General features: G+C 36.9%; 1 protein-coding gene across 1 annotated transcript; it reads right to left on the bottom strand.

The window, feature by feature from the left end:
• Positions 1–1,000: 1,000 nt before the first annotated feature.
• Positions 1,001–21,872, bottom strand: LOC121733858 (facilitated trehalose transporter Tret1-2 homolog). The gene is made up of 9 exons (XM_042124247.1): positions 21,807–21,872; positions 15,756–15,985; positions 14,423–14,743; positions 13,078–13,183; positions 11,216–11,293; positions 10,845–11,062; positions 3,697–3,879; positions 3,038–3,131; positions 1,001–1,144 (listed from the first exon to the last, which is right to left on the bottom strand). The coding sequence occupies exons 1-9, from the start codon at positions 21,841–21,843 to the stop codon at positions 1,008–1,010; spliced, it is 1,404 nt and encodes a 467-aa protein (XP_041980181.1). The 5' UTR covers positions 21,844–21,872; the 3' UTR covers positions 1,001–1,007.
• Between the last annotated feature and the right edge of the window lie 1,598 nt (positions 21,873–23,470).

Consider the following 23,470-nt stretch of genomic DNA (forward strand, 5'->3'; position numbering starts at 1 on the left):
AACTTTTAGCTAACTAGTTATTATAGACAACAAATAATATTATGTAAGCTGAGCGAATAATGGTAAAATAAGCCTGAATTCTACGTATAATAAAAACTAAGGAAACATAACTCACACACTTCAATCGTTTTGAATTTGGTTCTCAAGGTTCTTTTCGCACACTAAAATAATATGGCAATAGCTACGAAACACTACATTCAAATTGACAAAATAAAGCTGTGGACAGTAATTGTCACTTTTATAATTACACAAAATTGTATTCGGGTCTCTTTTTGCATAAAGTAATTGCATGCATTCGGGTCACATTTTGTGGAATCGGTACAAATTTTTTGACACAGTTAGCCCGGCCGCACATTGTCCGAAATTTCTGATACGAAACAGTTGAACGTCCGCGCTGTCTCTTACATTTTGTACTGAGCCGAGTGAGCTCGAACTCGCCGGAAGGATATTTCGGATAGTGTGCGGTGTGGCGGTCCGGCAAAATTCAACTGTTTCTGATCAGAATTCGGACAATGTGCGGCCGGGCTTACTCTTCCTTGGTTTTAATTATTCGTAGCTGCTTTAATCTAAGGAATATTTATTTTCGTGACTTTTAAATGACCGATTGATATTTTTGTATATTTTTATTTTGCGAGGAATAAAATGGTATATTTTTGTGAACCTGCTCAAATGTATATTTTACAGCCAATAAAAATGTTATTGTTTGAAATTATTGTTTTGTGTACTTATTTTCCAATCAAATATAATAGTTTCGCTGATGTCTCGGTAGTTAGCATTGAATAGTTAAAAAAAATGGCTACCGTCACGGAAACTGCAGGCTAATAACTAATATTAACGCATCTTGCAACAGCTATGCAATAACTATCTGCTGTCAAATGCCTGTTGCGTTGCTGTCGCAAGATACGTAATAACCCTGCCGGTTTATACGTCCGCATCTGCATTAGTAGGTAATAGTGACACAAGCCACAAGGTAACTTACCTTATGATTTAATAAACAAACTTGTGCTTCATTTGTAACATTTATTAACAAAAGACTGTTGTATGACATCGACGGCCAATCCTTTGGTCTCCGGTAAGAAGAACCAACAAAAAACGCTCGACAGGAAACAAAACGCTGCGAACATGTAGAATATGATCCCGAGACCTAAAAAGAGAGATAATATTAGAAAGGGCCGGAAACAGAGCTATGACATCACACCGTTATGATGGCATAACGGTGTGACGTCATAGCTCGCTAGCTTGTAACCGGACTATGGAGTCCGGTTACAAAGCATGAAAAAATAATGAATTTGAATTTTGACCTAAGTATAGCTTGTCACTACTCACTAGCGCATAACTATGGGAACCATATAGAATATATTCATGACTCATGAGTAGACATCGGATTATATGCATTTGCATACTTGCATATGCAAATGCATATAATGTCACTTTTTAGGCGATAGTGCATATTTTGGCAATTTTTCGTTGATAGTGCATATTTCGGTAGTTTTATGCCCTCGTAGTCTCCAAACTAGTTATCATGATTCATGACACACATCGAGGCCACAAAACAGAGGTACGATAGATCAAAACACTTTAAATATGTGGCTCCATCCCCATTTAAAGAATGCAATACACCCAATAGGTACAATATCTTTCTAGAAACAAAATTTTTCTTTGTAGTTGGCAACATTAGTAAAAAATTTGAATAAAGTACTAAACGATTTAATAAACTTTCATGGGCATTAAGATTAGGGAATGCAATCTTAGACCAAGATTGACTATTCAAGATCTTGGCGTCTTTTTTCTGAATCAAGATTAGTCAGTTCGAGATCCTGTTGAGATTGGGGTCGAGATCTTGGTCACGAATCAAGATTTTCGGGATTTTCGAGATTGAGCAGAATAATTGAAATAAAAGCGTTTTTTTGCTGCAAATTGATAGTAACCAGTATTTTAATATCAAGTAATATAATATTATGTAATGTTTCAAAGAATTTGTTTTTGAGAAAATTGGGTATTGTTATATAAACTAAACATAAAAAAACTCAGTTTTTACAAATTCAAGTTTTTGAAACATAAAAATCTGACAAGTTAAGGCGCAGCGCAGACGACAGACTATCTATCCGTGACGCATTTTTTAGTCCGTGGAAATAGAACCTATGCAATTATATGCAGAAACGCACACGATGCGCAGCGCAGACGTACTGCATATAATTTGGCAATTGCATAGGTTCTACTTCCACGGACTAAAAAGTGTGTCACGGATAGTCTGTCGTCTGCGCTGCGGCCTGCTCCTTATCCTATCCTATACACACATACAAACGCTAACACACACACATACGCAGTACGCACCTGTGAAGTTTACTTGTTTTAACTACAGATGGCGCTAGATCAAACCACAGGATATAGATCAAATGTTCGTTTCGTGAGCCGTCAAACTCTTCTAAGACGCTTATCTGTCTACTATAATATATACCCTAAACTGTGGTTCACGCTTTGCCGCGCAGGTATGAACAATCTGAAAATCTCGAAATCTTGTTACAATCTTGGACTATTTTGTCAAGATCGCGAACAGGATTTCGAAATTCAGGATTGATGGCTTTCAAGATTGAATCTTGGAAAATCACTCAAGATCTTGGTGGAATCTTGATCTTGCAAGATCAAGATTGCATTCCCTAATTAAGATTGCAATCGGAAAATGTTGGTAGAAAATTATTATTGGTGTACATAAACCACCGGAAGTCTTAAAAAAAATAATACATTTTAATATTAAACGACTTTTGATTGTGCATATTTTGTGCCTATTTCGGCCATTTTTTCGTGCATATTTGCATGCATATTTCGGCACTTCGATCGTGCATATAATCCGATGTCTACTCATGAGCGAAGAAGAGGTAAGTTGTGAATTGTGATAAGTCAATATACGAATTACAATGTGACTCGACTTTCGTGTGGGTATTTCATGATTCATGACTTTTGAAATAAGTATTTGTTGATCCACAAACATACCTACTTTTTAATAAGTTTGGTATTTGATTAACAATATAAAACTAACCGACTGCAGTGACTAGAGGGTTGAATATGAACAGCACGACGAAGTTACACAGAAACGCCCACTCCATGCAGATCATTGATGCGAACGATTTTATCTGAAACAGTACGAAAAGAAAATTTCAAGAAGATTAATAAACATATTACAAAAAGAACTGAAAATAGGATCATGTCATGATACCACCAACAAGTGGATTTTATAGCAAAATAGCGCAATAATTTATAACGAAGCTCTTGTGTAATGAACTTGGGAACAATAGCTTCTGAATTTGAATCAATTTGTACGATGGTACCACCGAAGAATTTGGTTTATAGGCAGTTGACTGACCTTCGTCATTTTGTCGGATTATGTCAATTCAATGTTAAAGAGCTGTGATCTGCGGGGCTAAAATGGTCACATTTAGCAATTCCTCTCAATCAATTCAGCAAATGAATTGTCAAAACTGTCAAACTAACGAATGTCAAATTAGTACAAATTACTAGACATGAATTGCAAGCAGACTTGCATTTTGCGATTTTACAAAAAATGAATCATATTATGATTCATAAAATGATTCTCCAAAGCGACTGGGTTTAACATAACGCGACCAACTGACATAGGCCCATCAACTGCCTAGGAATGAATTTCCTCGGGTATACCTAAATTAATTAATGAATCCTTACCTCAGGCAAGAACACCTCAGCATTGATAACATACGGCACGACTCCCGCGCCCAGGGTGTAGGACACACAGTACACGTATAGCAGCACCGTGGTCAACCAGCTCGGACCGAAACCCACTTGGATCTGCACCCCCAGGACCACGCAGCATGCACCTGTGGCTGATGACGCGTAGATCATTAGGTGCTGCAATAGATATGTCAGAGTTTAAAAAACTACTTTTTCTTAACTATTTTTTTTTTTACTTTTGTATGAGCTTTATGACACTGGGGCTCTTGTCCATACAATTCACAAATACTATATAACGGACACATACATACCCTTTAAAAGCCGTATACACGATCGGTTCCGACCACCAACAGAGGTCACCTTGGTAGGGTTGGAACAAAAATCAACCGTGTAGACGCTTGTTTTTGGTTGACCCACCAATAACCTTCAATTACATTGGTAGTCAGTAGTTCAGTCAAATAGAGAACATTGAGTTGAAACGCAACCGTGTAGACGCTTGTTGGCGCTCAGTCGCACATTGATCGCCAGATGCGTTGCATGTAGTGTGTAGCGCCAGTAGCCAAAAATCTTAACGTTGCTATTAAACGTTCCTCCACAGACACAGCTTTTCGCATCAACAGTGATTAATGAACCCTTAATGGATGCTGTTAAGCATTGGTGTGTCATCCCACATCGGACTAGTTTTGAGTAATCGGCGTTTTAAGTTTTTTTGGAATAATCTTTATTTTCTGCTTATTTTAAGCAAAAAAATGTTATTGTGCGGTATCATTTTTTTTTTGTTGAAATGCGTAGATTATGATTATGAAAAAAGCAGTTAATTTTACATTCGTTTTTAAGAGAAAAAGTATAAAAATGGTTAATGCTATATTGCTATAGGGCTTATTACATATAACATTAATGTCCTATTATATAAAATTACCTCGTCACGCCCACACCGCTGAACCGATTTTTCCGAAATTTGGTATGGGTATACTTTGAGTCCCTGAAAAGGACCTAGGATCCTTTTTATTCCGAAAAAATGTACAGTTCCCAGGCATTCAATAAAAATGATTTCTGCTTATACCGCTACATGGATTTCAATGATATTTGGTATGTAGGTACGTTATGTGTCGGGAAAGGATATAGGATACTTTACATCCGGGTAAAAGGTACGGTATACGTATGATAAACAAAAATGATTTGCGCCTAAACCGCTGAACCGATTTTGATGAAAATTGGTGTGCACATACTTTGACTCTCGTGAAAGGACATAAGATAATTATTGTCTTGAAAAATGTACGGCTACCGCGTTATAAAGTTTCCTATTTTGCGCCTAAGCTGCTGAACAAATTTTGATGAAACTTGATATAGAGATACTTTGAGTCCCGGAAAAGGCCATAGGATCCTTTTTATCTCGAAAAAATGTACGGTTCCCAGGCGTTAAATAAATTAATGATTTCTGCTTATACCGCTACAATGGATTTTGATGATATTTGGTATGCAGATATACGTTATGTCTCGGGAAAAGACAGAGAGTTATCGCTTCTTCTTCCCTTCACGCACTTCCCGCAGAGAGCTCTAATGTATTGCGCACACACTTGGGCACTATGATATTACTCCTGCGTAACTGGCCTGGTTTTATTGAAACTGGCCACCGCCACCGAAACCGGTGTGGGAGTTTTTAGGGTTCCGTAGCCAAATGGCAAAAAACGGAACCCTTATAGATTCGTCATGTCTGTCTGTCTATCTGTCTGTCCGTCCGTATGTCACAGCCACTTTTCTCCGAAACCATAAGAGCTATACTATTGAAACTTGGTAAGTAGATGTAGTCTGTGAACCGCATTAAGATTTTGATACAAAAATTGAAAAATTATCAAAAATTTTAGGGATTCCCCTAGGTACAACTGAAACAAATTTTTTTTTGCCTAACCTATTCGTGTGGGGGTATATATGGATAGGTCTTCAAAAATCATATTGAGGTTTCTAATATAATTTCTTTGTAACCTGAATAGTTTGCGAGAGAGACTCTTCCAATGTGGTAAAATGTGTGTGTCCTCCCCTCTAACTTCTAAAGTAGGGGTTAGAGGGGGGGAAACTCTAACTTCTAGGAAATGATAATTCTAAAAAAAATATATGATGTTCATTATAAAAAACTACCAACGAAAATTGGTTTGAACGAGATCTAGCAAGTAGTTCTTTTTTTATACGTCATAAATGGTAAACCTTAATTTACCTTTCATTAAATTTCATAGAAATAAACCTTATTGCTGCTGCGAAACCCTTCATGGGCGAGTCCAACTCGCACTTGGCCGGTTTTTATTTATTATAATTACCAGCATTGGACATTGGGCATAATTACTGAAATACTCGTTAGTCTAATTAGATTATTAATCTAATTGCAAACTAAAATTAGAATACATTTTATAAGTACATATTATTAACTAATTAACTTACGGGTAATTTCAGATGCACAACAATTACTTCATCAATCTGATTAATTTGTAATCTGATTAAAATTACTAATTACTTTTTGCCCAACTCTGCACGTGATAAACTAATTATTTCTACATTAACTAAATTTAATCAAAATCGGTTCAGCAGTTTAAACGCAAATTAATAAAGTTTATTGCGTGAAAACCGAACATTTTCCATGATAAAAAATATTATCCTATGTCCTTCTCCAAAACCTTACACTAATATCTACATGTACTCTATATCGATATCATAAGCCAAAATCATTTTGTTGACTGCGCGGGAACCGTACATTTTCCGGGAAAAAAGTATCTAATGTAATTTTAATTGATTCAAAGTATCTGCATACAAAATTTTATCAAAATCAGTTCAGCGGTTTAAGCGCAAATCATTTTAGAAACATACTACATAAATGCTATATACAAAACATCACTTACAGGAATAAACATTAACCATTTTTGTACTCTAGAATACGCTACAGTTGGTTTTCAAAAAAATGGATTTCACTGTCGTAAACCTTATGTTATAAAGAACAAAACTGCATTATTAACTCAAAATCCGATTTTATGTGGAATGAAACACTAATGCTTAAGAGCGTTTACGCCGTTCACGCTCAATTTGGCTTAAAACTGTACTTTTAAAACTTGAATAAGTCATCAACCACTTATCTTTATAAAAATGTTGATTACTTATTTTTATAGGAAATTTCACTGTCCTTACAGTAAGTAGAGAAAAAAATACGATTTTTAGAGTATTTGTACATTAAATCTCGATACCTTAACAGAGGTTTTCTTAAATTCCGTTTTAGTATCAGTTTCGAAGCTATTAATTTACGAAACCAGCGACATATCTAATAAGAAAAAAATAATAACCTATTGACAAGATCTTTAAGCAAACAGTTAGGAGAAAAATTTTTTTCATTTTGTTATTTTACTATAAGAAATTTCAATTCAAAGAATGAGAAATATCAAGAATTTAAAACCTTATTTTTACCTATTGAGCTTACTTATTTCAATATAATAATAGCTTCATATGATAGAAGAACACTTTAATTAAAAACATACATTTTAAAAATCAACAAATATTTTGTCATTTTTTTTCTATAAATATTTTAAAACTACTATAAATCGCTGCGCGCAAAGCAATTCAAATTAGTCCGCCGCGAGGCTTGCTGAAGGAAGGACGTATCGCTCCGTGCTGCGCATGACCTTTGTTGACCCTAGTCGCGCATACCAGACTGGTGAACATTTATAGCGCGATCGAAAAATCTTGGTTCTTTGGTAAGAAAAATATTTTATTTTGTTGGTAAGTAATATATTATATTTTATGTATGTATTTTTTATGGCGGAAAATAATTTTACTATTAAAATACATTACATTACAGAACTAATGGGAAACAAAATGAAGATGTTTTTAGCAAAGAAAAGAAAACGCAAAAATGTAGAAAATTTGGAAAGTTTGGAAAAGGCAAGAGAGGCCAAAATGTTGCTATAATTATCACTGTTATCCTTACTTCAACTTATTTTTTCATTTAATTACTTACTTAGTCTTACAAATAACATGTTTTGTGTGCTTTCTGTTTGTATTTCAGGCAATATAAAAGTAAATCAACTGAAGAAACAATAACGGAAAAAGATGAATGTGAAAACCAACACGCAGAAAAGGTACCTTTCGTATTTGAATAGCAGTATTTTGACCGACTTCCGAAGTTTAGTACAGTTAATAGAATAATATGTGCTAGTTTCATGCCTAAATCATATCTATCTGCAAAGCTGAAAGCTATAAGAAAACCTGAAAGTTTGCCTGTTTGTGACCTCTACAGAGAAAAGAACGACCAACAACTATGGAGTTTTGGCCGCGATTACTTAAGGAGGTATCCAGTTCTGATGGTCTACCTGACCTTCGAGGAAGAGTAAAGCTGAATTTCATAGCTTATATTATTTACAGTAAGTGTAGCAATCACTTCTTTCAGTGCCGGACATTTTTAACCGACTTCCAAGGAGGATGTTATATGTTCGGGTGTGGATATATATATTTTTTTAATTTTTATTTGTGTATGTTCAACGATTACTCCGCCGTTTGTGAACCGATTTTTGAAATTTTTGTTTTGTTGTATGAGGTTTCACTCCAATTTGGTTCCATTTTCACAAAAGTGGTGACCTGATGATGGAAACCATGAGTAATCAAGGGAACTCCTCGAAATGTATATGAAAACATACAGTGATTTTGGTTTTATAAGAAGCATCCTAAGCATATGCTACTAAAACGCAAGATTTTGCACCGAGGTATACTATGGTTCCGAGGATACAAAGAGAACTCCGGATCCCTTATAGATACAAGTTTGGGGGTTTAGGCGTTGTTTTAAGAACTGAAAGCATATGCTACTATGCAAATTACATTCATCATCAGCATCATCATTACTACGCTGTCGTAGTAATGATGATGCTGATGAATGCCGACTTCAAAATGAAGATTGAGTACAGAAATAGTTGATTTTTAGCCGAATCTGGAAAAAGGCACTATTAGATAGGAAAAACTATTTTATACTTTTTAGTTCATATAATATGGATGTTATTATTGTTTTTACTTTGGAAGTCGGTTTTAATTTTTTGTTAAAAATAATAATTAACAGTTGTTTCCCACTGCCAGGCACCCTTAAACCTTCTTAAAGTATTAGACTTTGAGTCATGAGGGTGTCTGGCAGTGGGAAACAACTGTCAAAGATGTCCAGCTCTGGAAGACGAGATTTCTCAACTAACTGCGAAGAATACAAACTATGATATTGAACTTTACTCTTTCTCGAAGGTCAGGTAGACCTTCAGAACTGGATACCTCCTTAAGTAACCGCGAGTCGCGACCGAAACTCCATAGTTGCTGGTCATTCTTACCTCTGTAGTGGTCAGAAACAGGCAAACTTTCAGCTTTTATTAAATGACAAAAGTCTGGCTGTCGCTAGCTATTTATGAATGCTTCACGACACATCAGTCTGGTCCCGTAATTGAGTATTTCAGAAAAAAATAATTATTGATTTTTTTAATGTATTTTAAAACCTTATTATTAATTATATTGATATTTAATGCAAAAAGCTTAAAAAAATGTTTACAAAAAAATGTTGTCAAAATACATCATATAAATTCAAAATAACCATATGTTCCTATTTGAATATCAAGGAGTCACCTCGATTTCTCATGGTTTCCATCACCAGACCACCACTTTTGTGAACATGGTACCTACTCGGAACAATACAATGTGCAACAAAAGAAAAAATTTGAAAATCGGATCACAAACGGAGGAGTCATCGTTGAACATACATAAAAAATATATCCACAGCCGAACGTCTAACCTCCTCGTTTTTGGAAGTCGGTTAAAAATAATTGTAAAAAAAATATTATGATATTTTATGATATGTATTTAATTTAAGAATAAAATATAATAAGTATACTATGTGTGTTGTTTACTTTCAATGTAAGGGCTGATTTACCAGATAGATTTTACCTGAGTAATAAATAAGTAACTTTATAATGTGTTATGTGTATATTATTTACCCCTATAAGAACCTCATGTCATAACATATCCGACGATTGAAAAATAATTCCAAACGAAAATGTGTATCTACTTTTCAATCGTCACCTTTTTTTGCCAATTAAAATTTATGATACCTAATTTGAAATATAAAAACTGTCAAAGTTGCATATTATTTATTTCTTATAGAAACTCAGGTAAAATAACTCGAACGGACTATACTATCGATAGCAAAATACTATACTATCGATAGTAAAATATACATCACTAGCACACGCACACATTGACAGATCGAAAATGGTCACGCATTTTCGGGTTATCAGGTGGTCTATACGACAGTATTTACCTATTAAGTCTATGGTAGTAATAGTATGCTAAAATGTAATAGTAAATCATAATCAATAATAATAAATCGACTCGCATCGACATTGCATCCGCATTCCGCACGGATCAAAATCTTTTGATTTGACTATAATGAACCAACTCACGCACACAGTCGCACTTGCTTCTGTGTGAATAAAAGTGCACTGAATTACATGAAACTTGAATTTATGCGTACGACGTAAACGCTCTTAACAGCAGCCAATTAAGGGTCGCAACATTTCTAATAATTCGTTGAAAGCATTGTCGTCCATTCTAAAATAATTGAGAAAATCATCAGAGTCCAATATCTTTAAAATGATTAAATGGCTCAACGTTTTCCTTTCTTTTAACCACCGTTTCATCTGACATCTACAACCGTCTTTTTTACGTTTTTTTTCATCACATATAGCTATACAAGGTGACCTCTGTTTGTGGTTCTTTATATTTTTATTTATGTACCCACCTACCAGAAAAATGTATTTATAGGCAGATGGCGGACCTTCATTTGCTCTGATTGTGTCAAGTCCAACCGACAGATAACGACTACGTGACATGACATAAACCGACCAAATACCTATCGCCTATGTCCGCAATCCGTTGAAAATATTTTGAGGATAATGTTTTGCGCGTATACGATTAGTGCAGTTACCCGTCTCCCATATCGCTCAATGAAGTACGCGCCAACGAAGCCGGCGAGTGTGGAAAGGAGCGCCATGAGCACGCTGAACAGCGTCGCGGAGATGGTGGGCGTGGCCTCCACGTACACCTGCACCACTACCAGGCCCTAGAAGATAATAACTCCTCACCCGTCTCCCGTATCGTTCAATTAAGTACGCGCCAACGAAGCCGGCGAGTGTGGAGAGCAGCGCCATAAGCACGCTGGACAGCGTCGCGGAGATGGTGGGCGTGGCCTCCGTGAACAGCGGCTCCGCGAACACCTGCACCACTACCAGGCCCTGGAAGATGGCGGCGGTGTACAGCATGATCACCACGAGCAACGCGCGACGGGAGGACTTGGATTTCTCTGGAAATAAAATGTTTATTATGTATTGTAATTCTGGTTCGTAGAATTGGACTTTAGTTATAAAAGTCAATTTACATTGACTAAACGAATGTTAAAAATGAAACTTTCGTAGTGTTAAGGTTTAATAAGTAAGTAAGTAGTAATTTTACTTACTTAGGAATGCCCAGCGCGAGAGTTTTTCTCTTGGCTTATCTAAATCTGCTTTTAGTTTTTCTTCCTCAGGCGTTTGCTCTGAAATTTTAAGTTTCTTTAATATCTAGCAGCAAATATGAAAGCCGACAGTAGAAAATACAAAACCCATCACGTCTCAATTATGCGACGTTCTGCCGGCATGGCTGAAAAAGTGTGATGATGAGGGTTCGGAATTTTAGTCCATTTAGATTGGTTATCCCAATGGTTTGGCATACTTTTTTTAAACGGTCGTTGGCCCACCACACATTCTTACTACTGTATCTCCTGTGTCACCAGGATCGACAGCGGTCGAACACCCTTTGATATGATCTCAGGGGCCCGAGCGACAAGCCAAAACTCTCTTGGGACCCGCAACGAAATTAATCAGAAGAAAGTAGGAGGAGTAGGAGGGATTCCAATTTCCCTCCCCATACAAAGCGGGAGATAGCACAATGTTGCAATAACAGAAAATCAAATAACTTAAGGGGCACCACGGAAATAAAAGTTAGTAAATTGTGACTACTAAGCTCAGTTAATATTGAAAATTGTTAACGCATGCGACTCCAGATTAACAAAATAGGTTATTTTGCATTGTAGTTCTTTCGTCTTGCCAGAGACTACACTCCTAGAGAACATGATGAGTGGTTGTTCAAACATACTGCCTTTGGTCTGAGCACTCGCACATAGGTGATGGCACTAATTTAAACCCGTAAACTTTGGCTTTAAAATTTCCATGACTTTGAGGAATTGAGATACGCTGTGATCAATATTATCTATCCAGTGTTTGAACAGCCGTTCACGAATATTAGGGAAAAAGGTATAAAGATGTAGTTTGGCATACAGCAACATAGTGATTATGTGTTATTGACTGTACCGAAGATTTTTCAGAATACGGCTAAATAATATAGGTGGCGATGCCCACCAAACTTCAAAAGTCCAAAAACCAAAGGCTACCAAGAAGGAATATGTACTAGCTACAATTTCTAAAAAAAACGGTTACAAACTGACGCCTTTTTATTTATAATCTACCTCTATAGTAATTTATTTAATTTGTGTTAAGTAGTATAATATTCGTGCAGCACGAAGCGTAGGGTCGAGGTAGACGAGCAAGAAATGCAATATGTGGACGAGTACAACTACTTGGGCCAGTTAGCAGGCGCGGTCGCAGCCTGAAATTTTGGGGAGGGTCACTCACTAGTCACTACACTATTTATTTTATCTGCGCCCTCGGAAGGTTTGGGTTGACAGCTGTCTAAGGTCGGACGCAGACCGCAGTGGTGGTGGTGGTGGTAGCTAGAAAATTTATTTTATTATTCGGCAAGATTTTGAGATTTTTCAATTTGACCTTAGATTTGGGGGGGGGGGGGGTCATGTCCTCTGTGACCCCCCCCCCCCCCCTTCGGACCGCGCCTGCCAGTTAGTCTCCTTTAAAAATAGACATGGGAAGGAAGTCGATCGCAGAATCGAAAACGCCTGGAGGAGCTGGTCCATGAAGACGCTGATGATAGGTAAATCCCCCTTGGATTTACCTATCTCCCTGAAGCGAAGACTCGTCGACATGTGCATTCTGCCCGTCCTAACCTACGGTGCACAAACTTGGTCATTAACCGATTTGCAAAAGTCCCAACTCGGGGTATGCCAAAGAGCGATGGAGTGCAGTATGCTAGGAGTTGAACTTCTCGATAAAATGAGAAACAGTATACTGCGCTCAAAAACTGGAATCAAGGACGTGGGAGTAAAGACGGCAGTGGCACAGGAGCGAGCACAATGGAAGACCTTGGGGGAGGCCCTTGCCCAGTAGTGGGACAGCATAGACTAGAAAAAAAAAGTATAATATTAATTACCGTCTAAGGCGACATTAAGAGTGCGCTTAATAGTTTCGAGCTCCTCAATAACTTCCTTCGACGTAATTTTTTCTCCTCTATAGAATGCCAAAGATCTTAGTGCTTCCTGAAAATACCAAATAATAGATTAGGAATCAGTTTGAGCCTATCGTGACTGACCGCTCGATATCCATTTCTGTGGCTCGAACGCAGAACGCTTGAACGCGTGACCGCTCTTTGTTGGATAGATCCCATAATCCATAGGTACTTCCATACTAATATTATAATTTCGAAAAGTTGCATCTGCCTATCTGCCTGTCTGTTACCTTCTCACGCCCAAACTGCTGAACTCATTTTTATGGTGACTGATAAAAAGTGCTCTGAATTTTATTGTCATGATTTGAATTAAAACAAGTATCTCTCTTATCAAAACTAAGCTGTAGATTAATGCAACTGTAAACTTAACAAAATAATTGAAATCTTAGTTTATTTTTAGGGGAGAAAAAAACAAATATACTATACTTAGATGTAACCACAGTACTACGTTTAACTGATGTATCAGTCTTAGCTAAGGTTAGTCGTGAATAAATAAATGTTAGCTCTGTCAGGGCCCGATCTAAGGGGGGTGGGGGGCGAGATCGGTCCTTGATTTCTGTCATCATTATGAAAGACAAGGCATGATAATTTGACAAACTACTAGGAATTAAACTACTGCAAGTGGGCCTAAGATTTAGACAATCCGGCTAAGAGCTCCCACACAAAACTGCGAATTCGCATCGCATCGCAAATATCCACAACACTCATAATAAAAAAATGACGTTGCGAATTGCGATGCAAATGGGCATTGTCAAAAAAAAATCACATGTACTTTTTATTTTATTTTTCGTTAAAATAGGGTATTTTAAGAATATAAATTAAATAATTTTGAAATTCATTGGCTAGTTTTTTCTCAATAAATTTTTAAAGTTTCGCTCTGACGTCATCAATGTCATCATCGGCGGTCAATAATTGACCACTGCAGTATGTTTTTTCCTTTCAATCTTATTTATAATGGCTGGTTCGTTAAATGCAAGTTCTCGTTATGTGAAAGCTGATACTGAGAAGCTTATCAAAAGTTCGAAACGTAATGTTGGTCGAATTTATTGCTAATTTAACGCCATTGAAGGTCAAACAAAGGTTAAACATATTTGTTCAAAAATATAAGTAACTAATGGGTATTATTTTCGTTTATATACAGAAAAACGATCACTGACCTTATTCCTCGAAATGTTTTTGTAATGAGCAAAATTAAAAAAAAAAATGGACAATCCCCATTCGCACAAATTCGCAGTAATGTGTGGGAGCTCTAAATATTATCATGCATTACCTTCTCAAATCCTTTCTGGAGTAGGAACAGCGGCGATTCCTTCACCATCATCAGCAGCACCACCCCAAGCACGCTCAGGGACAGACACGTATAGTTCATTACGTGATACTCCAGGTAACCTCCGAAAATATAGGACAGCATCATTCCTATACCCAAGGATATAACGGCGGCTGACGTCATCGATCCTCGGATACTCTCCTTGCAGATCTCCGAAATGTACATAGGTATGACGAGCATCATACACCCGCTACATCCGGATATGAACATGGAGGCGAGCACCGCTTCTACTCGGTCGCAGCTTGCTAGGATAGTCCATGTCAACTGAAAAAAATATAGTTTAAAAAACTAAAAAAATACACTTTTCAAAAATTTTAACAAAGTATTGCATTGTTATTGTCTCTTAAGCGTATGCAAAGTTTTAATAAGACTACTGGAGATAAAAGATTCTGTTACATAAATATAGCCCAAGCTATATAAGCGTGTTTAAAAAATAATGAGCGTTTGGTATTTGTTGGGGCAGCCACTTACTTGAAATCAATCATTTCCATCCATACTAATATTATAAATGCAAAAGTGTGTCTGTCTGTCTGTCCGTCTGTCTGTCTATCTGTCTATTACCTCTTCACGACCAAACCGCTGAACCGATTTTGCTGAAATTTGGTATGGAGATACTTTGAGTCCCGGGAAAGGACACAGGATACTTTTTGTCCCGGAAAAATGTACATATTATATACGTGGGAGAGCCATGCTTCGGCACGAATGGGCCGGCTCGACCGGAGAAATACCACGTTCTCACAGAAAACCGGCGTGAAACAGGGCTTGCGCTGTGTTTCGCTGAGTGAGTGAGTTTACCGGAGGCCCAATCCCCTGCCCTATTCCCTTCCTACCCTCCCCTATTCCCTTCCCTTCCCTCCCCTATTACCCTATTCCCTCTTAAAAGGCCGGCAACGCAACTGCAGCTCTTCTGATGCTGCGAGTGTCCATGGGCGACGGAAGTTGCTTTCCATCAGGTGACCCGTTTGCTCGTTTGCCCCCTTATTTCATCAAAAAAAAAAAATAGGTTTTGGGTTTTGCGATGGATCAAAACGATCCAAATTCATGAATTTCGCAAGAAGAATTTAGGGGGTGTGTTCAAATCGTGCAGAATGTTTCATTCGAAAGATTTAAAAGCTTTTTAATACACATGCTATGAATAAGCTTTAACTATGCTTTGGAAAGTAAAAGAGATAGTAACCAAAAAGGAAGCTATAACCTATTTAGCAGCTATAACCTATTTAGCTATTTAGCAGGGATAATGATAACAGCATAATAATAATAATGATTTTTAACATACCACTTGATTAACTCCCAGCAGTAGAAACGACTTCTTTCTTCCCAAGTAATCTATCACGCTGCTGGTGAACGGCGTGATGATGAGAGTGGCGATGGAAGAGAGACTCCCGAGCAGAGAGAGCTCCGTGCTCGTCATCGGCCGGTTGAGAGTCGTGTTCGGAGACGCGAAGAGAAGGAACGTAGAAGACGGCCACGTGTACATTATACCCATGGTCACGCCAAGGTAGCTAACTGGAAGGAAAGTATTTTATATGTAACGAGCTTTTGCCCGCGGCTTCGCTCGCATCAAGAAGTATTATTATATACAAACTTTCATCCCCTATTTGTACCCCTTGGGGTTGGAATTTATCAAAATCCTTTCTTAGCGGATGCCTACGTCATAACATCTACCCGCATGCCAAATTTCAGCCCGATCCGTCTAGTGGTTTGGGCTGTGCGTTGATAGATCACTATTTCAATCAGTCAGTCACCTTTCAGTTTTATATATATAGACTAGATGACGCCCGCAACTCCGTTGCGCCAAAGTTCGTTTATCGCGCGGGAACCGTATCTCCAAAGTATCTCCATACCTCAGCGAAATCGGTTCAGCGGTTTGGGCGTGAAGAGGTAACAGTCAGACAGACTAAATGCTAACGTTTTGTAAACCCTTTTTTAGGTTCCGTAGCCAAATGGCAAAAAACGGAACCCTTATAGATTCGTCATGTCTGTCTGTCTGTCAGTCTATCTGTCTGTCCGTCCGTATGTCACAGCCACTTTTCTCCGAAACTATAAGAGCTATTCTTTTGAAACTTGGTAAGTAGATGTAGTCTGTACGAGGGCTGCTATTTATGTATCCGGAATTAAAAAAAGAAACAAACATATATCATTTAATATGGTTTTATTGCTTTTCAAAATATTCGCCGCGATGATCGACACACTTTTGCATACGCTGGAACCAATTTTCATAGCACTTTTTCCATTCTGATTGAGGTATCTCCAAAACGTGCATTTTGAACGCATCAACAGCCTCTTCGCGGCTCGAAAAACGTTGACCACGTAATTTCTTCTTCGCGTATGGAAATAAAAAGAAATCGTTAGGTGCCAAATCAGGGCTGTACGGCGGATGACCAGTCAATTCGATCTTTTGACCCTCCAAAAACTGAGTTGTTTCAGCTGAGGCGTGACAGCTAGCATTGTCGTGATGTAATATGATTCTGCGTTGTCGGTTGTCCTTTCTTATTTCTTCAAAGACTTCTGGTAAACAAATGGTCGTATACCATTCAGAATTAACCGTTTTACGATTCTCTAATGGCACTGTAGCCACATGTCCATTAATTCCAAAAAAACAGGCGACCATTTGCTTCAAAGTACTTTTTGCACGAGTAACTTTTGTTGGTTTCGGCTCATCTTGGAACACCCACACCGTTGACTGTTGTTTAGTTTCGGGGTCATATGCATAGATCCAAGATTCATCACCTGTGTAGATATTATATAAACGGCTTTTGACGTACCACGGTTGTATTTTTTTATCATTTTTTTGCACCAATCGACACGAGCCCGTTTTTGATCGATTGTCAAGTTGTGCGGAATCCAACGCGAACATATTTTTTTTACAGCCAAATGTTCGTGTAATATCTTATGTATGCTCGTCATACTTATGCCTAAGGACGCCTCTATCTCGCGATATGTAACATGACGATCACGCATTATTAGTTCCCGCACAGCATCTATATTTTGTGGGACAGCAGCTGTTTTTGGGCGACCTTCTTTATTTTCATTCGTGAGCATGAGCGTGAGCCCACGATTAAACTCACTGTACCAGTGATAAACAGTGGTTTTTGATGGTGCTTCATCTCCAAAAGTTGCGGTGAGTTGAATAAAGCACTGTTGTTGATTTAGCCCACGCCGAAAATCGTAGTAAATCATTGCACGAAAATGTTCACGCGTTAAATCCATGGCAAATGAAGACACGCAATTTTCAAAATGACGCCACAATGGAAAAATAATTGACAGTCACATGAAACAAAATGTATTCTTCAACCAAAGAGTTCTATTTTCAAATGTTGTAATTACTTTTTAAATATTGTTCTTGTAAGTGGCCAGTTCCGGATACATAAATAGCAGCCTTCGTACCGCTTTAAGATTTTGATACAAAAATGGAAAAATTATTAAAAAATTTTAGGGGTCCCCATAGATACAACTGAAACAAAAAAAAATTTTTTCATCTAACCTATGCGTGTGGGGTATCTATGGATAGGTCTTCAAAAATCATATTGAGGTTTCTAATATCATTTTTTTTCTAACCTGAACAGTTTGCGGGAGACACTCTTCCAAAGTGGTAAAATGTGTCTCCCCCCCCCCCTTCTTACTTGTAAAGTCTAAAAAAAATAAAAATATATGATGTACATTACTACAAAAACTACTAACGAAAATTGGTTCGAACGAGATCTAGCCAGTAGTTTTTTTATACGTCATAAATGGTAAACCTTAATTTAACTTTCATTTAATCAACTGAAATATGAAAATAAATCAAAAACCTCTTAATTTCATAAAAAAACCGGCCAAGTGCGAGTCGGACTCGCGCACCGAGGGTTCCGACAGCTTAAAGGTATTATAGACCTGAGTATTTGGTATGAATTTCAATTTAATACCTCTACGCGTTTATGAGGAAATGGGTAGTAAGTTTAAAATTATTAAAAAAATATATATTATGTGATGTAACTAAAAATTTATGGTTTTCGTAATTTTTCCTTTATCTATGCTATAAGACGTTGCTTCGTACCAAATTTCAAGATTCTGAGTTCACGGGAAGCACCCTGTAGGTTTTGATTCCCTTGCAAGTGTCGAAAATTTGCGGCATAAACGGCTGTATCTTTTGATTGCGTTGGCTTAGAAGTTTGATTTTTTCACAGCTTCAAGGGACAGTAGACCTGAGTAATTGATATAAATTTCAGCTTCATACCTCCACGCGTTCCTGAGAAAAAGGGTCTTGACAGACGGACGGACGGACAGACGGACAACAAAGTGATCCTATAAGGGTTCCGTTTTTTCCTTTTGAGGTACGGAACCCTAAAAATAAACTTTATTGCTGCTGCGGAACCCTTCATGGGCGAGTCCAACTCGCACTTGGCCGTTTTTTTTATTTTAAAACCTTTTTGCACTTACACTTTAAAAAAAAACTTAATTACTCACTGATACTCGTGGCCACAAGTTGCATAAAAATTCCCGCCATGGTAGAAACAAAACACGCGCCAGTCACATCGGTGTTGAGATGTTTTCGTTTATATAGAACGTTATCTAAATATTATTGTATGTACTAAATGTTATGACATAAAGTAATTTGGCTCTCAAGGGATTAAAGTGATTATGTACTTCTAATTAAGATACTACAAATTTTCAGCACACTGATTCTACTTTTCAAATTCGGTATTAATACAGTTTCGATGTAGTCACTGTATAACAAAACTACAAAATATTGTGCGGCCTCCCCACGTTAATCCACAAGGATTGAGGAACCAACAACCAACAAGCAATTGTACGAACAAGCCGTGGGGCAAATTCATTTATCATTGACGTCGAGTTACGACTATGGCCCAAAGTGAAGAGGGATATTTTATCCAACGTCAAACGCGCGCTGATATAATAACACAGGCCAACAGTCGTTTTTTCCTGAAAACTAAAAGCTGTACCTGTAAGAACTTTGTGTCCTGATTTCTTTCTAAGTTTTCTTTCTATCAGCTGGGGTTTTTAAGATATTTCATTTAAAATTTTCAAAAATCACGCATTTTAATCTATTTCATAATCATCTTGCAGCGTCTGGAATAATTTATTTTCATGAGTTTTGATAAAATATGGTAAGTAAAGATACACACCTTTATTTTAGATTTTAATTTAAGAAGGCTCGGACTGACCCAAAAAATCAAACATCGTCCTTATCTCTTCCCACTCACGCCTGTTTTTCATATGCCAGGTGAAAAGGGACGACGCGGAATCATCGCCAAGTTAGTTTTACTTGAATAAAAGACGAACTATAATGAATAATGATTATGTAAAAAGTATTTTGAACAAATGTAGGTTTTATCAATGTCTTTTTAGATATTAAAAAATATTAAATAAAATACAGCAAACTTCGAAGATCCAAGCAAAAATGTGTCTAAAACAAGGTTTTTTGTAAAAAAAAGAAACTATCGAAAAAAACAGTTTTCTAGACCTTACAGATTTCAAGATCGGTTTAAGTATGTAGTCAAGTTAGGATCAGGTGCATTCTTAAATTCCATTAAGTATTAAATTTTGTATGTAAATAACTGAAAAAAAAATGTTGAAAACTGTTTTTTTTTCACACAAAATATGTTTTTCCACTCAGGAAAGCATTTTAAAAACCATCATAACTTTAAGGAATTTAGTCATAACCCATTGAAACAATTAGTTACATCCTCGATAAGAAGTGTATTACTCTGGCATAATATATTTATGAAAACTAATGAAAAACTTTCAACTGCAATTTGATTCTCGAATGGCGTAAAATGAAAATTCGAATGTAATATCTAAAAAACCTGAGCTGATAGAAAGAAAATTTCTTACAAACGTAATATGATCATTGATCATGGCACAAAGTTCTTACAGGTACAGCTTTTAGTTTTCAGGAAAAAAACAATTTTGTTGGCCTGTATAATTGAGAAGTGTCATTTCAAAAGAACTTATTTCCACCTTTTCCAATTTTTCAATTAATGCAAAAAACGTCCTATTTCAAAACTTAACAATATTCAAAACAAATACGTATTTGTTTTGAACACGTAAATTGAAAGTCAAATTTACAATGTGTTTTCGTAATTAACAAATTAGTATAGAGGTGCAAACGTATGCAGAGAATGGATTCCCATCATTACTTAATTTTTTTCCAAAAGTGGAAATAAGTCCTTTTGAAATGACACTCCTCACTACTAGGAGTCTCTTTGATAGGAACCGAACTGATACGATTGAAGCTGTTCTAAAGTTGAATTAAGATAACAGAATCCGAGCACAGATTTTACGCGCGGCCTAAAGTACACATCAAACAAATAAGTTATAAGGGTCAATTTATAATAGAGCAGAGTCGAAGCGAAGCGAAGCGCTACGAAGCGAATTTCCAAAAACTGAACACAGATAATTCAACCTTAACTCCAGAGCGTAACGCGTAGGCGTACATCACTTCTGCGAGGCCAATCGGCGTTGGTGGGGCGCATCCACGCCAATGGGCGCGGATCCGCACACCTTTTTAAATTCTCAGAAGAAATAAAGTACGTTAACGCTTAGGGCAGGGTTTCCCAACCTTTTTCAGTTACACGTCTCAATATTTAGTCACGGCGCCCTACTTTGGCTAACTATTACAAAAAGATACATAAATAAAGTAATTAGGTTAGGCAGGCAAAATATAATATTAAATTATAAACGAATATGTACCTATTTCATCATCTGCAAGGTTTTTTTTTTTGCAATTTATATTATAATGTATTGTGTGGTTTCGAATAATGATGGAGGATCGACTCACGGCGCCCCTCTTGTCTTTCGCACCAGGGCGCCGCGGCGCACAGTTTGGGAACCGCTGTTTTAGGGATTTTGGTCAAAACCAAATTTGGGTTTGGCCGCTAGATATAGCTCGAAAGCAATTGTACTTATGTAAATTATTTACATAAGTAAAATTGCTTGTGATTTCGATGCGTCAAGCCCTTAATTGTAAAGGGCTTGACGCTTGTGATTTCGCGGTATAGCGGCCAAATTCCTATCTACCGTCTACCGTAGTAGCCTATATATCAATCCAGTGCCTCTAGGGAAACCACATTGGTTCATATATTATTATCTCGTATAAATTATCTTGTACTATAAAATATAAAATTTCTCAACAAGAGACCCTGATAGTAATTTTATTGATAGAAGATTCTCTCACCTGCAGTAAGATCAAGAAAACATGATCGCTATTTAAATACATGATAGTGCGCCATGCCAATGAGTCAAATTAACATTCTGTCTTTACAGCATCAGACGCGTAAAGTTGTAAAGCTATCATAAAATAATCCAATTATATTTATGAACTTACTTAGCACGGTACCGAGTATTTGCTGAATAATTCCCATTTCTACATTACACAATCACTATTTTCAGTAATTTTTAGGGTTCCGTACCTCAAAAGGAAAAAACGGAACCCTTATAGGATCACTTTGTTGTCCGTCTGTCCGTCTGTCAAGACCCTTTTTCTCAGGAACGCGTGGAGGTATGAAGCTGAAATTTATATCAATTACTCAGGTCTACTGTCCCTTGAAGCTGTGAAAAAATCAAACTTCTAAGCCAACGCAATCAAAAGATACAGCCGTTTATGCCGCAAATTTTCGACACTTGCAAGGGAATCAAAACCTACAGGGTGCTTCCCGTGAACTCAGAATCTTGAAATTTGGTACGAAGCAACGTCTTATAGCATAGATAAAGGAAAAATTACGAAAACCATAAATTTTTAGTTACATCACATAATTTTTTTTTTTTAATAATTTTAAACTTACTACCCATTTCCTCATAAACGCGTAGAGGTATTAAATTGAAATTCATACCAAATACTCAGGTCTATAATACCTTTAAGCTGTAACAAAATCAAACTTCTATGTCAACGCAATCAAAAGAAACAGCAATTTAAGCTGCATATTTTGAAACTCGCAAGTACTCGCAAGGGAATCAAAACCTAAAGGGTACTTCCAGTCGACCTAGAATCTTGAAATTTGGCATGAAGCAACGTTTTATAGCACACATAAAGGAAAAATTCCGAAAACCTTAAATTTTTAGTTACATTACAAAATATATATTTTTTAATAAATATAAACTTATTACTTTTTGTACGGAACCCTCGGTGCGCGAGTCCGACTCGCACTTGGCCGGTTTTTTGTTGCATAATTCTAAACTTTAAAACTGTTCTGAAAATTTTCTTACCAATTTTTGCTAAAAATCTGAAAACAAATAAAAAATATTTTGCCAGTCTAAAAAAGATTGCAAATTTTAATTAATTTTTTGTTATTAGCGTGAGAATCCCTGTTGTTTGTTTTAGCCAAAATTCACATGCTTAATATTAGGCAGTTTTCCTTCAACATCGTCCGGTTATGCCAAAATACAACCCATAAAGCGGAGATAATAGTTATTACTTAATTTAGTTTAAGTCTCGTCAAAACATAAGTTGGTAATTCCAAGGGTGAATACCACGTGTTTAATGCAATATAATAAAGTCAGAAACACATTTTTTAAATGCACTATTGTGTTGTAAGTACATAAATAAATTATAATACTATAATCTACATAATATCTATGTCGCAGCCGACTGGTTTAAATAGCTATTGATTGAACAGCTATTTAAACCAATCGGCTGTCAGAGTAAACAGAACTAACGAGTAGGCCGACTAAGTAGGCCTGCTACGAAACCGTTTTGCTGCTCTAACAACGTAATTTCTCGTTTGTTAGAGCAGGACGCGGCATTCTCATCCAATTGTTTTGAGTCTCAAAACTTTTTCGTAGTAGGCCTACAGAAGAGATCTCGATACGTTTGACGTAGTCAGTCGCCGGCCGGCGCGCGCCGTAATGCCGTAAAGTGACAATCGCGCCCACACTCGTATATTCGCCCGTTTGTTTGAAGTCGAGGTACTCCTTAGGTTAAGTTCACACGGCACAATCCTGCACGTTTTTGCAGCATACGTCATAGTGGCGCATACAATTATAATATATAAT

Source organism: Aricia agestis, chromosome 1, assembly GCF_905147365.1.
Source record: "Aricia agestis chromosome 1, ilAriAges1.1, whole genome shotgun sequence".
NCBI classification, from domain to species: domain Eukaryota; kingdom Metazoa; phylum Arthropoda; class Insecta; order Lepidoptera; family Lycaenidae; genus Aricia; species Aricia agestis.